At 38.5% G+C, this 15236-nt stretch overlaps 1 protein-coding gene across 6 annotated transcripts in view; it reads right to left on the reverse strand.

Annotated features, from left to right (window-relative positions):
- Positions 1-15236, reverse strand: part of HEATR5A (HEAT repeat containing 5A) — a 131744-nt gene that overhangs the window by 23004 nt on the left and 93504 nt on the right. For all 6 annotated transcript variants that reach the window (XM_017537605.2, XM_017537606.2, XM_017537609.2 and 3 more), the window contains 6 exons: positions 13312-13491; positions 10895-11134; positions 8766-8947; positions 6124-6192; positions 3876-4055; positions 1092-1314 (listed from right to left, as the gene is read on the reverse strand). In XM_017537605.2, coding sequence (XP_017393094.1) covers positions 1092-1314; positions 3876-4055; positions 6124-6192; positions 8766-8947; positions 10895-11134; positions 13312-13491 — 1074 coding nt within the window. The remainder of the gene's footprint in view (positions 1-1091; positions 1315-3875; positions 4056-6123; positions 6193-8765; positions 8948-10894; positions 11135-13311; positions 13492-15236) is intronic.

A 15236-nucleotide genomic window follows, 5' to 3' on the forward strand; every position in this document is an offset into this window, starting at 1 on the left:
TTTTTAAAAGAGAGGGACTTGCTCTGTCACTCAGGCTGGAGTGCAGTGGCACAATCATAGCTGCCTGCAGCCTCCAACTCCTGGGCTCAAGGGATCTTCCCACATCAGCCTCCCCAGTAGTGGGACTACAGGTAAACTACATCACACTCAGCTTACATTAGTTTAAAAAAAGGTAAAAGAAAAGGACAAGTTACAGACTGAGAGGAAATATAAGACATGCAACCATAAAGGAATAGTGTTGTATATATATATAAAGGATTAAACAATCAGGAATGAAACAATAAATAGCAAATAGCAGATGGTATTAGGCCTAGTATTGCCTAATAAGCCATCTTAACATATGGCTACAGGCAGCCAAAGATTATGATTAGGTTATTTATGGAAGAAGCAACTTAAAGATTCTCAATCAAGGAAATATGAAAATAAAACAATGAAATATTATTTCATAGCCATCCAATTGGCAAAAATTATTAAGTATGATAATATGGTAGTTATCTCTTGATAATGAAAACAAGTTGCTGGTGGGTGTATCTCTCTTTTTTTTTTTTTTTGAGACAGAGTCTCACTCTTGTCACCTAGGCTGGAGTGCAGTGGCGCAATCTTACTTCATTGCAACCTCCTCCTTTTAGGTTCAAGCAATCCTCCTGCCTCAGCCTCCCGAGTTGCAGAGATTATAGGCACTCACCACCATACTAGGCTAATTTTTGTGTTTTTAGCAGAGATGAGGTTTCATCATGTTGGCCACGCTGGTCTCAAACTCTGGACATCAAGTGATCCGCCTGCCTTGGCTTCCCGAAGTGCTGGGATTATAGACGTTTGAGACCAGCCTGGACAACATGGCAAAACCCATCTCTACAAAAGGTACAAAAATTATCTGGGTGTGGTGGTATGTGTCTGTAGTCCCTACTACTTGGGAGGCTGAGGTGGGAGGATCGCCTGAGCCCAGGAGGTTGAGGTTGCAGTGAGCCAAAATTGTGCAACTGCACTCCAGCCTGGGCAACAATGTAAGACCTGGTCTCAAAAAAAAGAAAGAAAATGTGTTACTGCCACTCTGCCACTCTAGGAATTATCTAAGTATTTTACCTCCTTACCTTCAGCAGGAAGTTGGGAGGCAAATTCTGAAGGCAAAGTTAAAAGAGCAAAATCCTGAAGTGCAGCAAGCCAGAGTCTGCTTAGTGTGCCAAGATCTGTGTAGACTAAGTCAAGTAGTCCATCTGATGAACATGATCCATATCTGATACTGTCTTCTAAACAGGTGGTAGTCTTCAAAGGTTGTCTGTGGTTTTTATGGCTTTGCACAGCAATTATGTAGACCTGTTAATTTAAAAACAGGAAAACCTTTTATCTGCTGAAAAGATGCTATCAAATTTTTATATCTTCCTGAAGAAGCAGACTTATCTTTGAGCATACTGGACTTGAAATGCACTGAGATATCAAAAAAGGCCTGTGTGTGTAACTACACACAGAAAACTGGGGCAGAAAGAGCCAAAAATACTATCTTCAACGAGATGCATTAGGGATAACAAATATCTGGCAAATATGATGCCACTTCTCACATTTACAATCATAATACTGTATCACCGCACTCTTTCTCATTAAGCCTGGTACGGCCTAATAAGCCATCTTAACATATGGCTACAGGCAGCCATCTCTTAACTGAAACAGTGAAAATATTTTCATTCAAACATATCACTAAATCTCTACAAAAAGTGTACAAAATAGATTTAACATGGATTATAGAATGTTAAAGCACACAACACAGTATATAACATGCACTATCTTTTTATCTACAACTCTAAAATCCAAAAAGCTCTGAAAAAACCTAAGTTTTTGGCAAACTAATCTGGTGGCAAAACTGACTGAACGTATGTGAGGCCATTTATATCTATAAACACAACACAGTATGAATATTCAAACATTAATGTGTTTGATTATAGACTCTTGCACCAGACTTCCTAGACAGATATGAAATACGCACTATATTACTTTTCTAAAATCTCCCAAAGTCTGAATTCCAAATATATCTCCTTCAAAGACTTCAGATAAGGGATTATGGACCTCAATTATGAAAAATATATTGGTCAGTCATTATTAATCTTTATTGAGGAAATAAGAGGAGGTAACAGGCTTAAGCAAAAGCACAGAGATTTAGATCCAGTCTATTTTATTTATTTATTTTTTAAAGAGACGGGGTTTCACCATATTGGTCAGGCTGGTCTCAAACTCCCAACCTCAGGTGATTTGCCCGCCTCAGCTTCCCAAAGTGCTGGGATGATAGGCATGAGCCACCACGCCAGGCCCAGTCTATTTTATTTTATTTTTATTGTTTTGAGACAATGTATTGCTCTGTCACCCAGGTTGGAGTGCTGTGGTGCCATCTTGGCTCACTGCAACCTCCGCCTCCCAGGTCTGAGAGATTCTCCTGCCTCAGCCACCCAAGTAGCTGGGATTACAGGCACACATCACCATGCCTGGCTACTTTTTGTATTTTTAGTAGAGATGGAGTTTCACCATGTTGACCAGGCTGGTCTTGAGCTCCTGACCTCAAGTGATCCGCCTGCCTCAGCCTCCCAAAGTGCTGGGACTATAGACATAAGCCACCATGCCCAGTCTATTTTATTTAATTTTAAAATTTTATATAGAGATGGGGTCTCAGTATGTTGCCAGGCTGATCTCAAACTCCTGGCCTCAAGTAATCCTCTTGCACTGGGCTTCTAAAGTGTTGGGATTATAAGCATGAACCACTGCACCTGGCCAGATCCAGTTTATTGAATCTAGGCACAACTACTTCCTAATGAAGAATGTCCTAAATAATGACAAAGATTCTACAGCTTTCCGGTTTAAAATACCTCTACTGGAGGAAACCCTTTTGTACATGTTGGTTAATCTGTTAGATAAAATCTGAGGTTACATACCTTCATTAAAATGATATGTGAACTGGGCCAGCCGTGGTGGTTCATGCTTATAATCCCAGCACTTTGGGAGGCCGAGGTGAGTGAATCACTTGAGGTCAGGAGTTCAATACCAACCGGGCCAACATGGTGAGACCCCGTCTCTACTAAAAATACAAAAATTAGCTGGGCATGGTGGTTCACACCTGTAGTCCCAGCTACTTGGGAGGCTGAGACACGAGAATTGCTTGAACCTGGGAGGTGGAGGTTGCAGTGAGGAGAGATTGCTCGAATGCATTCTAGTCTCATCAACAAAGCAAGACTCTGTCTCAAAAAAAAAAAAAAAAAAAAAAAAAAAAAAAAAAAAAAAGAAAAAAAAAAAAAAAAAAAAAAAAAAAATGATACATGAACCAAGATTGGTCATGTTTGGTAACTGCTGAAGCTGGGTGATGGGTATATGTAGATTCATTATAAATATTATTACATTTACTTTTGCAAATGCTTAAACATTGCATAGTAAATTTAAAAACAATATACCTTTCTTCTTTATTAGGAAAGTAAATAGCATTTTACTATAAGATTTCTTTATTCTTGGAAAATAACTACTACTTAGTATTAAAAAATCATTCTATGAAACAGCATTAAAAAACATTAAAGTACATGCTACAGAGTTGACAGAACATACAAGAAGACCCAAATTTCCAAGAATTCAAGATTCAATAAAAACTGATTTCCACTGGCTATTGTAAAGTCTCTCTGGCTCATAAGTGGCGCTGCTTAAAGTAGAAGATAACAGACCATGGAAGACTTTTTAAAATGCTTGACCAACATATTAACATATAAATACATCACATGTTAGAATTCTTTTTGTTTACCTTAAGAATGAATTTATTTGTAGTTAATTTTAAATAGTAAATTTCAGTTTATGGCCTAAGGTGTTTATTAACAATTTCCAAAATTCATTATAAATTAAGAAGTACCAACCTCTGCCCAGGCTTTAAGCACAGCTAAGATCTCCATGGTAGAAGCACTTTCATTATATAAGTGACTTGGAGCTTCTTTTCCAGCCTGTATTTTCGTTAATGATGAGACAAGCAACTGATGAACTCTTCGTAGATCATTAAGGTCACTTACAACTCCACTTGCTATCCAGGCACTGCAAACCTAGTTTTCAAGAAATTAAAAGTTGTATTTTAAAATTATATCTCCCTTGGCTGAGTGTGGTGGCTCATGCCTGTAATCCTAGCACTTTGGGAGGCTGAGGCAAGCAGACTGCTTGAGCCCAGGAATTTGAGACAAGCCCGGGCAACACGTCAAAACTGTCTAAAGGAAAATACAAAAATTAGCTGGGCATGGTGATGTGCACCTGTAGTACTAAAAAAATCCTATCTCTAAAAAAAAAAAAGCTCCATTGTGAGTTCAGCAGAGCTCACTTACATGTCAAGAATCTAGACACTGAGACTATATTGCTATTGCTTTTAAGAAATCCTATGGAAGGAGCCTGATAATGTTAGTCAAAGTCAGCATTTCCAAAGGGAATGAAGTCTTAAGGTTGAAGCAAGGAAACCAGTGCTAATGCGTATATAAATTGAACAGCTCTAGATGAATTAATATTGAGAAATGAAGCTATGAAATCATAAAACCCCAACAAAAATTTTTGGTTGTTTTGAAGACAGTGTATTTTTAATCTTAAAAACAAAACATCATTAATTCTACAATGCAAAACACTCAAGCTATGGTTTTTCCAGGTGCCATGATATTGCTCTCTCTTTTTTAGGGATAGGGTCTTGCTCTATAGCCCGTGCTGGAATGCAGTAGCACCATCATGGCTCTTGCAGCCCTTACCTCCCAGGGGATCCTCCCACCTCAGCCTTCTAAGTAGCTGGGACCACAGGCACACACCAGCATGCCTGGCTAATTTTTATAGAGACAGAGTCTCCCTATGTTGCCCAGGCTGATCTTGAATTCCTAAGCCCAAGTGAGCCACTTGTCTTGGCCTCCTAAAGTGCTGGGATTACCGGAATAAGCCACTGTGTCCAGCTGATATTTCTCTTTTTCTAAGAAAAATTTATTTTTCCTCTTCTGTGTATTTATTTAATTCTTATCGCATCTCACAAAATATTTCCAGTAGCTTACAGCAAGAACGCACACAATAAAGTTATAACAGAGATTCTTAAAACATTTAACATAGTTCTCTGAAAGCACTCAACTATTTCCCAAATACAATTAAATAAAAGAAAACTGAAAGAACTGACTAAAATTAGTTTTTCCCACTAAATTTATAATTAATTTATTCATGCCAGTCCTGCTTTTAATTACTTCAGGTCAATCAAGGCTAGATTTTTTTTTTTCTTTGAGGCAGAGCCTTGTTCTGTCATCTAGGCTGGAGTACAGTGGTATGATCTCAGGTCACTGCATCCTCTACTTCCCAGGTTTACGTGATCCTGCCACCTCAGCCTCCTGAGTACCAGGGTCAACAGGCGCCTACCACCATGCCTGGCTACTTTTTTGTATTTTTAGTAGACTGGGTTTCATGTTGGCCAGGCTGGCCTCTAACTCAAGTGATCTGCCTGCCCTGGCCTCTCAAAGTGTTGGGGTTACAGGCGTGAGCCACTGTGCCTGGCCTAGGGCTGGATATTAAGTGTTTGACAACACAGTCTGAGATAAGCAACTGTTTAAAATTGTATACTATATAGCTCTTAGGTATATGAAAAAGTACTCAATCTCATTTAAAATACAAATCTAAACTATCCTGAGATAGTCTTTTTATTCTATCATATAGAAAAAAATCGAAAAGTTTGATGACTCACGATGTTGCTGGGACTGTGGCAAAACAGGTACTTGTACAACAATGCTGGTGGAAATTTAAATGGTAAATACCTCTAATACACTCTTTAATCCATCAATTCAATTTTGAGGAATTTATCTCACAGATATGCTTATACCCAGTGAAATGACCCATGCCCAAGGTCATTCATACAGCGCTATTCTAATAGCAAAAGACAAAAAACCCCAATGTCCATCAATATGAAACTGGTTAAATAAATTGTAACATATCCATATAGTGGATTATCATGCAGTTGTCAAAAAGAGGAATTTCTCTATATTTGAGAAGAAAAATGTAAGCTGTGATTGCCAGTAAGACAACTATAAAAAAAAAAATGGTAAAAAATACAAACTAGAGGATTGCTTCCCAAGATTATTTCTTAAGCTTCATCTTTTAACCATTTACCTGACATGCTTTGGCAGTGACATGAGGTGGTGTCTCTGAAGTGAAGGCTGGTCTAAGTGCTGCTCCTACCTGGCAAGAAATTATATGAGATATCAAACATCAATAAGTAAGACAGTGCAAGTTCTCCCTCTTTTTAATGTTATTTTAAAATGATTTATTTATAACAGGTATTATGGATAACTGTTGTTTTGCCTACCCAATATATCTTCCCCTGTTTTGGGATAACAGCATCCCAATTTTTCCTTTGGGAAACAATCTTCTCCCCCAACTCTCTATTTTTTTTTTTTTTTAGACGAGTCTCTCTGTGTTGCCCAGGCAGGCTGGAGGGCAGTGGTGCAATCTCGGCTAACTGCAACCTCCGCCTCCCAGGTTTTAAGCAATTCTCCTGCTTCAGCCTCCCAAGTAGCTGGAATTACAGGTGCATGTCACCATGCCCAGCTAATTTTTCTATTTTTCGTAGAGACAGGGTTTTACCATGTTGGCCAGGCTGGTCTCAAACTCCTGACCTCAAGTGATCCTCCTGCCCTGGCCTCCCAAAGTGCTGGGATTACAGGTGTAAGCCACCATACCTGGCCTCTCCCCAACTCTTAATCCATAAATACTGCTGTTTTGGAGCTGACAGCACTGCCTGGCTCCAGGGACTCATGCTGGGATAATGAAAGCTCTCAAGACTTTCACTGGGATTCCTGGGAGAGAAGCACTGTATCTTTCTAAGACCCTGGGTGTTAAGAAAGCCATCCTGATATCACATAGAGAGAATAAACCTAAGAATAAGGCTATAGTGGAAGAAAGCAGAGACAGCTAAGAGATTGCTAATAATAATTTTTCTTTTCTACTTGAGTTGTATTTCTAACACTTGCAATTGTAAGAGGGCTAAAAATATAACAGAGCTCCTCTTAATTAGGCTGAATTATAATATTCTAATATGATAGCTCTATGTAACTTTAATTGCTTCATTTTGCTTTGTCCCTAAGTATATGTTGGTATTAGCTGAATGAAGTGATGAAGACTGCTAATCAACTGATGAACTCTTCTGGTCCCCCTAACTGCTAGCCATCAGAAGCTGCTTCTGATCATAATGAGATATCTCTTTGGATGAATGCTGCTAGAGGATTACAAGGAAGCTGCTGATTTTGTTTTCTTCCTTTATCTTCCTAAATTGTTCAGTGGACCAGTCAAACAATCAGTTAAAAAGATTATACAACCAGTAATAGAAACTTGAATCCTTGGGCTGGGCCTGGTGGCTCATGCCTGTAGTCCCAGCACTTTGGAGGAAGACAGATCACTTGAGCCCAAGAGTTCGAGACCAGCCTGGGCAACATGGTACAACCCCGTCTTTACAAAAAATACAAAAATTGGCCAAGTGTGGTGGTATGTGCCTGTAGTTACAGCTACTTCAGGTTGCAGTGAGCCCAAATTACGTCACTGCACTCCAGCCTGGGCAACAGGATAAGACCTTGTTTTAAAAACAAACACAAAAACAAAACGCCACAGAAATCTGAATCGCTTCCTAAGTATAGAAAAAAAATAAAAGAGGTTATATATATTGTGAAAATTAACCTTTAAGGTTATAAAACACTTGTTTTTTGTTTTTGTTTTCTTTAACAGGAATTTTTTTTTTTCCTGGAGATGGGTGTTCTCCATATGTTGCCCAGGCTGGACTGGAACTTCTGGCTCAAGTGATCTTCCTGTCTCAGCCTCCTAAGGAGCTGGGACTACAGGCATGCTACAGTTCCCAAAAGACCTGTTTTATGTACTCTGCTTTGACTTGAAGCTTTATAAAGTATTAGCTGTAAGATTTCTTCTTCAAACATATGTACTTTCTTTTTTTTTTTTGAGACGGAGTTTCACTCATGTTACCCAGGCTGGAGTGCAATGGCGCGATCTCGGCTCACCGCAACCTCCGCCTCCTGGGTTCAGGCAATTCTCCTGCCTCAGCCTCCTGAGTAGCTGGGATTACAGGCACGCACCACCATGCCCAGCTAATTTTTTGTATTTTTAGTAGAGACAGGATTTCACCGTGTTGACCAGGATGGTCTCGATCTCTTGACCTCGTGATCCACCCGCCTCGGCCTCCCAAAGTGCTGGGATTACAGGCTTGAGCCACTGCGCCCGGCCAGTGTACTTTCTATATATGGATTATACTGGTGATATGTTAGCAGATACACACTCATTTATGAGGTGACATCCCAATTAGGTTCATAGACAGATCTCTTCCCTCTTTTCCTCCCTCCCTTCCTTCCTTCCTTTCTCTCTTTCCCCCTTTCTTCTTTTAAACTTTCCCATCCTCAGACAGTTTCACAGACTTTTTTTTTTTTTGAGACAGTGCCTGGATCTGTCACCCAGGCTGGAGCGTAGTGGCACAATCTCAGCTCACTGTAATCTCTGTCTCCTAAGCTCAAGTGATTCTCCCACCTCAGCCTGAGACTACAGGTACACACCACCATGCCAGCTAGTTTTATTATTTTTGGTACAGATGGGGTTTCACCATGTTGCCCAGTCTTGGATTCCTGGGCTCAAGGCTACCCACCTGCTTCAGCCTCCCAAAGTGCTGGGATTACAGGTATGAGCCACTGCGCCTGGTCTTATGGACTTTTTATCTGTGTGTTTAATAATAAAATTCTCTAACAGAAAGTGCTTACATTGGCTTGATACTGTTCCAGAATCACATGACCTGGAAACTCTGGTTCTGGAACAGTTGCAAATCGCCGAATAACAACTAACAGCATTTCAAGGCCAGAAAGACGGAGATGGTCATTGTGATCTGTGGCAGCCATAAAAGCCATGCGAATTAAGTCAGCAAGATGCAACACCAAAAAATCACCTATACAATTAAAAAACATATTGGGAGAAAAGATGATTAGAAAATATCAAAAAAAATGTGCTGGAACTAAGACTTACACTAAGTGATAATCTTTCCTCCTCTAATTTTATAACCTAGACTTTAAGTACCTCTGACTTGATAAACTGTTTTTATTGTTTGTTAACTACATACTTTAAAGCTGGATTTAATGTACACTGCAAATACACAAAAAAACTGTTCCAAAGCTAATAATTATATACAGCTACTCAGGGCAGAATTAGCACGTTTTAAGAGTCCTAATAGTATCTTCAATAAAAATTTTATTCAGATTTTATGATAACAATACATTAGTTGGTACTGAGGAGACTTTGGGCTTTGATTAATAAAGCAGAAATTTATTCTCTTTATGTCAAGTTGAAGCGAAGATGTAATGTTCCTTTAAAAAAAAAAAGTTTTACGTGGCTCTCTATATCAACTACAGTGTCTTATTTATACATATCTTGCCAAACACACAAATGAGGGGAGCATAAAGAATATTTCTAGCTGTAGAAATGACAAATGAGAATTCCTTTCATTCCTATAACACATTGTTTGGTATAATAAATCTCCTGTGGAGTAATATAAGAAAATTGTTTAACAGAAGAAATCAACATATGTTAGTAAATGCCAATTACAACTTTAACTGAGAGCACAGGAATCAGTAAGTATCTACTGCATGTAAATTTTATAAACTGTACAGAGCTCATCACGAATAGGAGACTCAAAAAAGGTGTACTTAAAAAATAATTAAACCAGAGACACCTAAATCATACTCAGACTGGAAATAGCAACCTTTTGCTTTGTAATTCTATTGTCTGGTAAAGAATACTTCTAAGGCATTTAGAAATATGCACTGTGGACAGGTGCAGTGGCTAATGCCTATAATCCCAGCATTCTTGGAGGCTGAGGTGGGAGAGTCACTTGAGCCCAGAAGTTTGACACCAGCTTGGGCAACATAATAAGATCCCATTTCTACAAAAAAAAGTAAAAACTAGATGGGCATGGTGGTATATGCCTATAGTCCCAGCTACTCGGGAGGCTGGGGTGGGAGAATTATTTGAGCCTGGAAGGTTGAGGCTACAGTGAGCTGTGATCTTGCCACTACACTCCAGCCTGGGTGACAGGGTGAGATTCTGTCTCAACAAAACAAAACAAAACAAAACAAAACAAACCCACATATACACACACACACACACACACACACACACACACACACACACACACGTATTGTATCTTTGAACATATGAGCTTAAGTGAATTTGAAAAATTAGACATCAAACCCTAAAGACAAACATAAATAGGTAAAAATAATACACTTGAACAGTAAGAGGTGGTCAAAATGGTCTTACAATCAGGTTTACTTAACAAGGAGAAAGGCTCAAATGTGTTCTAGTTAATATCTATGATGCTAAAATAATCTATAAGCAAAAACTAGCCCAAGTTACAAACCAGGAAATAATTTCTGAGAACTAGTTAATGTTCATACTATTTCCCAAGAACTACTTATTTTCTATAAACTTAACTCATTGCACATGCTCATTAAAGTTAATGCCAATTTAAGAAGCTTAATCATTAAAAATGTATTTAAACATGAAGTGATGTGATCATAGCTCACTGCAAGCTCAAACTCCTGGGCTCAAGTGATCCTCCTGCCTCAGCCTCTCAAGTAGCTGGAACTATGGGTGCACACCACCATGCCCTGCTAATTTAAAAATATTTTTTTAGTAGAGACAATGTTTCATTGTTGCCCAGGCTGGTTTCAAACTCCTGGGCTCAAGGGATCCTCCTGCCTCAGCCTCCCAAAGTGTTGGGATTATAGGTATGAGCCACTGTGTCTGACTAGTTTTATTTTTAAAATTAATATTAAAACCATAAGCAGACAGCATTTTTACACATATCATTTGGTGTTTTTATTACTATGTCACTTACTTCTTGAATCTCTTTTTTTCATTTCTTGTGCTAAAGCAATGTCAAAATGTGCACTGTTAGCATTCTCACATTGGTTAATTATCCTACAGACACATTCAGCAGCAAAGACTCTAGTAGCCCATTGGGGATTGGTAAAAGGATGGGATTTTTCATCATGTCTGGTGGTCAGGACTGAGGCATCATCCCCTTTATCTCCTTCTTCTTCTTGCATTGTATCCACACAAGTTAGAGCTGTAAAATCTTTTATTAAAGGAGAACAAATGTAATTATAATCAATTGAAATATATATATATATATTTATATTAAAAGGAACACAAAAATGACTTCAAATTCAGACTAGAATTGGTATTGATCAATTATCAATTGCTATTGATCAGACTTTTTTTTAACAATATCAAATAATTAGGTCTAATAACTGCAGTTGTCTAAAAGAGATGTTTTAATAACTGTTCCAGGTCAAAACAACAAAGCTGTTATCAACCCCCTGCATGCAGATGGATGTACTTAAGTAAACTCAAAATTCTCCAGTAGGAAGTATGTATGGGATACATTGGGAAGGCTGTTTTAACTCTGGAGCCTTGCATGGATTTAAGAAGGTTCCTGAATCTACTCAAACTGTCTGAAAATATTTTTCTTAGGATAGACCCATTGCTATTATTACAGTATCAAATTTGTACTGATAGCTAGAGTCATTGAGTAGTGAATTATCTCCTCTAGTTATTAACTGTTAAACTTACCAACTATTTACGAACTGAAAATGGAACTAATGCTATGAAACAAACCAAACTGCTTTTCTTATATCATCCCATATATCAACATTTCTTGCATGTTAGAATAGCAAAGATGTCATAAATAAGGTTAAGGCAAAATTAACAGAGCCTGGAAGGTGTTTTCCTGAGAAGGTATGGCGCCAAACCACAGAAGATGAAGAATTAATGGCAAGATAAAATAGAGCAAGCTAAGGGAATATGAATGTAAAATTTAAAAAAGTTAAGTGAGACATCAGAAAAATGTAATGAGTCTATCTATGCACATATATATGTTCTTTTTTTTTTTTTAAACAAGATCTTGCTCTGTTACACAATCATGGCTCACTGTAGCCTAGAATACCTGGACTCAGGCAACATTTTCTTTTAAAGAAGTCCTTGTAATTTCTTGAGTAGTGGGGACAGAAGAGAGAATTAGAGAAATAAAACATGTATAATGTAATAGTTGAAACAGCAGGTATAATCACTGGAGGAACCAATAAGAATCAAGATAGAATGAGGAGAATACAAAACATTCTAGGGATTTTATGTTAACTTTTTTCCTATCACACAATTCATACATGAGAGCTACCTTAAATTTTAAGGCTTGGGCAATGGAGTTGGGAGCATTGAACTACAGTGGAAAGCTTGTGGATTTTAAAAGTTATGTAGGCATAGGACTGAATCTGTCTATGTCTTCAGGTTGGTTACCTCTCTGGGCCTGTTTTCTATAAAACAGAATAAAATTGCCTATGCACAGGATGACTTAAAAGATTAAATCAGGTAAATTATGTACAGTTCTTGGAAAAGAACTGCTTTTCTCTTCTTTATTCCTCTTATTATTTTTCTCTCTTACCCCAAGGATACAGGATACAAATATTAAAGATTTGCAAATACTTTCTCATGAACAATTATCTTGCATTACTAAAGACATTACAGCAATAACACTGTTTTCTAATACTATTTGAAATTAACATTATATGTAGCGAACCTGGCTTGCTCAAAATGTGTAACTTTTGGAGAATTTTCTCTTACGGTGACTAAACAATTTCATATAATGTGTGGCATGGGGTGGGTATGTATGTATGTATGTATGTATGTATGTATGTATGTTTGTATGTAGAGACAGGGTCTGACTCTATTGCCCAGGCCGGAGTGCAGTGGTGTGATACTGGCTCACCGCAACCTCTGCCTCTCGGGCTCAAGCAATTCTCCTATCTTAGCCTCCTGAGTAGCTAGGACTACAGGCGTGAGGTGTAGTCCTAGCCCAGTGAATGGCCTGCCTTAGCCTCCCAAAGTGCTGGGATTACAGGCACAAGCCACTGCAGCTGGTCTCAAATATTTATTGTATGTATGAACAGAAATGATGGGGACAATATAAATCAAGTCCCACCTTTTACGGCATAAATAATAACTCTACTTTTTGGTTTTACATAGGAAAGTCATCTAAGACAGCAAAAGGGAAAAAAAGCAGGCTTAAGTATTGGATCTATACTGTTCAAATTAAAGAGAATTTTAAAACACTAGAAATATAATCTTCATTTGAAGAAAGAAACAATCAGACAATCAGAAGCCAGCTAGACAAGACTGATGAGTTCTCAGTGGTAAACAATTTTACGTAAAGTCTTAAATTTCAATTTTATTATTTAACTGATAATGACCAATGCTTACCAGCTGATGCAGCAAGTACATCTTTACAAAGCTTTAACCAAAGGGAGAGTTTTTCCACAGCCATAGATGTAAGCATATAATTCAAAGTCTCTTTGATATCATGGCATAATTTGTCATCTGTCTCTTTGTCTAGCAAGATCAATAATGCCCCCTCAAGGCCAACTTCTCTGATGTTAGCATCTGACAAGAAGAAAAACAATGATCTAAGTAATATAGAAAGCAAAACTACCATATCAGAAGCTCACAAATTCAGTAGTTATTCAAATAGTAGATAAAAATATATATTAAAGAACTAGCCCAAATACTGCGTTTTAATCTACCAAGATCCATTTTAGTTCACACTTGAATTCTGTTGAATTTTGGGATTATTTATGATCCTATATAGCCGTATTTTATGTAATGTCATTGAAAGGAAAGTATTAAGAATTATTATGTTTTCTTTTTCTTTTTTTTTTTTTTTTGAGACGGGAGTTTCACTCATGTTACCCAGGCTGGAGTGCAATGGCGCGATCTCGGCTCACCGCAACCTCCGCCTCCTGGGTTCAGGCAATTCTCCTGCCTCAGCCTCCTGAGTAGCTGGGATTACAGGCACGCACCACCATGCCCAGCTAATTTTTTGTATTTTTAGTAGAGACGGGGTTTCACTATGTTGACCAGGATGGTCTCGATCTCTTGACCTCGTGATCCACCCGCCTCGGCCTCCCAAAGTGCTGGGATTACAGGCTTGAGCCACCGCGCCCGGCCTGTTTTCTTAATCAGGTAAAAATTTTTACCCAATTAGTGTCCAATACTTATACATTTTATTCAGTGCTTCTTCCCCATTTTGAGACAGTCTTGCTCTGTCACACAGGCTGGAGTGTAGTGGTACAATCTCAGCTCACTGCAACCTCCACCTCCCGGGTTGAAGCAATTCTCCTGACTCAGTCTCCCAAGTAGCTGGGATTACAGCTGCCTGCCACCATATCTGGCTAATTTTTGTATTTTGAGTAGAGATGGGGTTTCGCCATGTTGGTCAGGCTGGTCTTGAACTCCTAACCTCAAGTGATCTCCCTGCCTAGGCCTCCCAAAGTGCTGGGATTATAGGTGTTGAGCCACAGTGCCCGGCCATCAGTGCTTCTTAGTATAATTATTTTCTAATTTTAAATAAACATAATTAAGTTTTTTCCTCATTCTGGTATAAAGTTTTAAAATTTATTAACATGAGATAAAGCCCAAAGAGAAAAAAACACTATATGGAAAACACTGTTTAATTACTCCAATTAAGCTATTGTGGACTACTGAATAAACGTACATCACTATACAATATTCTCACTACTACGAAGTAACACCTCTAACGGGAAATACAATCCTTGATCTAGCATCAACTATTATCTTTAATTCTGAAAATGCCTAAAGGACAAATACATTTTTTCTTGAAGAGTTAACTCATCTAGCATTTATGAAAACATGTAGATTTGAAAGATTATATTACTAGTAGACTATTCTATTTATTTATTTTTGGAGACAGAGTCTTGCTCTGTTGCCCAGGTTGGAGTGCAGTGCCACAATCTCACTGTAACCTCTGCCTCCCAAGTTCAAGTGATTCTCCTGCCTCAGCCTCCCCAGTAGCTGGGATTACAGGTGTGTGCCACCATGCCTGGCTAATTTGTTTCATATTACATTTTTAGTAGAGATGAGGTTTCACCATGTTTGCCAGGCTGGTCTCGAACTCCTGACCTCAGGTGATGCACTGGCTTTGGCCTCCCAAAGTGCTGGGATTACAGGCGTGAGCCACTGTGCCTGGCCTTTGTGGGTGTTTTGTTTTGTTGGTATTAGACTGTTTTAAAAGAGAAGTTATCTTTTTTTTTTTTTTTTTTTGAACAGAGTTTCGCTCTTGTTACCCAGGCTGGAGTGCAATGGCGCGATCTCGGCTCACCGCAACCTCC

This window comes from Cebus imitator, unplaced genomic scaffold, assembly GCF_001604975.1.
Source record: "Cebus imitator isolate Cc_AM_T3 unplaced genomic scaffold, Cebus_imitator-1.0 Scaffold104, whole genome shotgun sequence".
Classification (NCBI taxonomy): Eukaryota; Metazoa; Chordata; class Mammalia; order Primates; family Cebidae; genus Cebus; species Cebus imitator.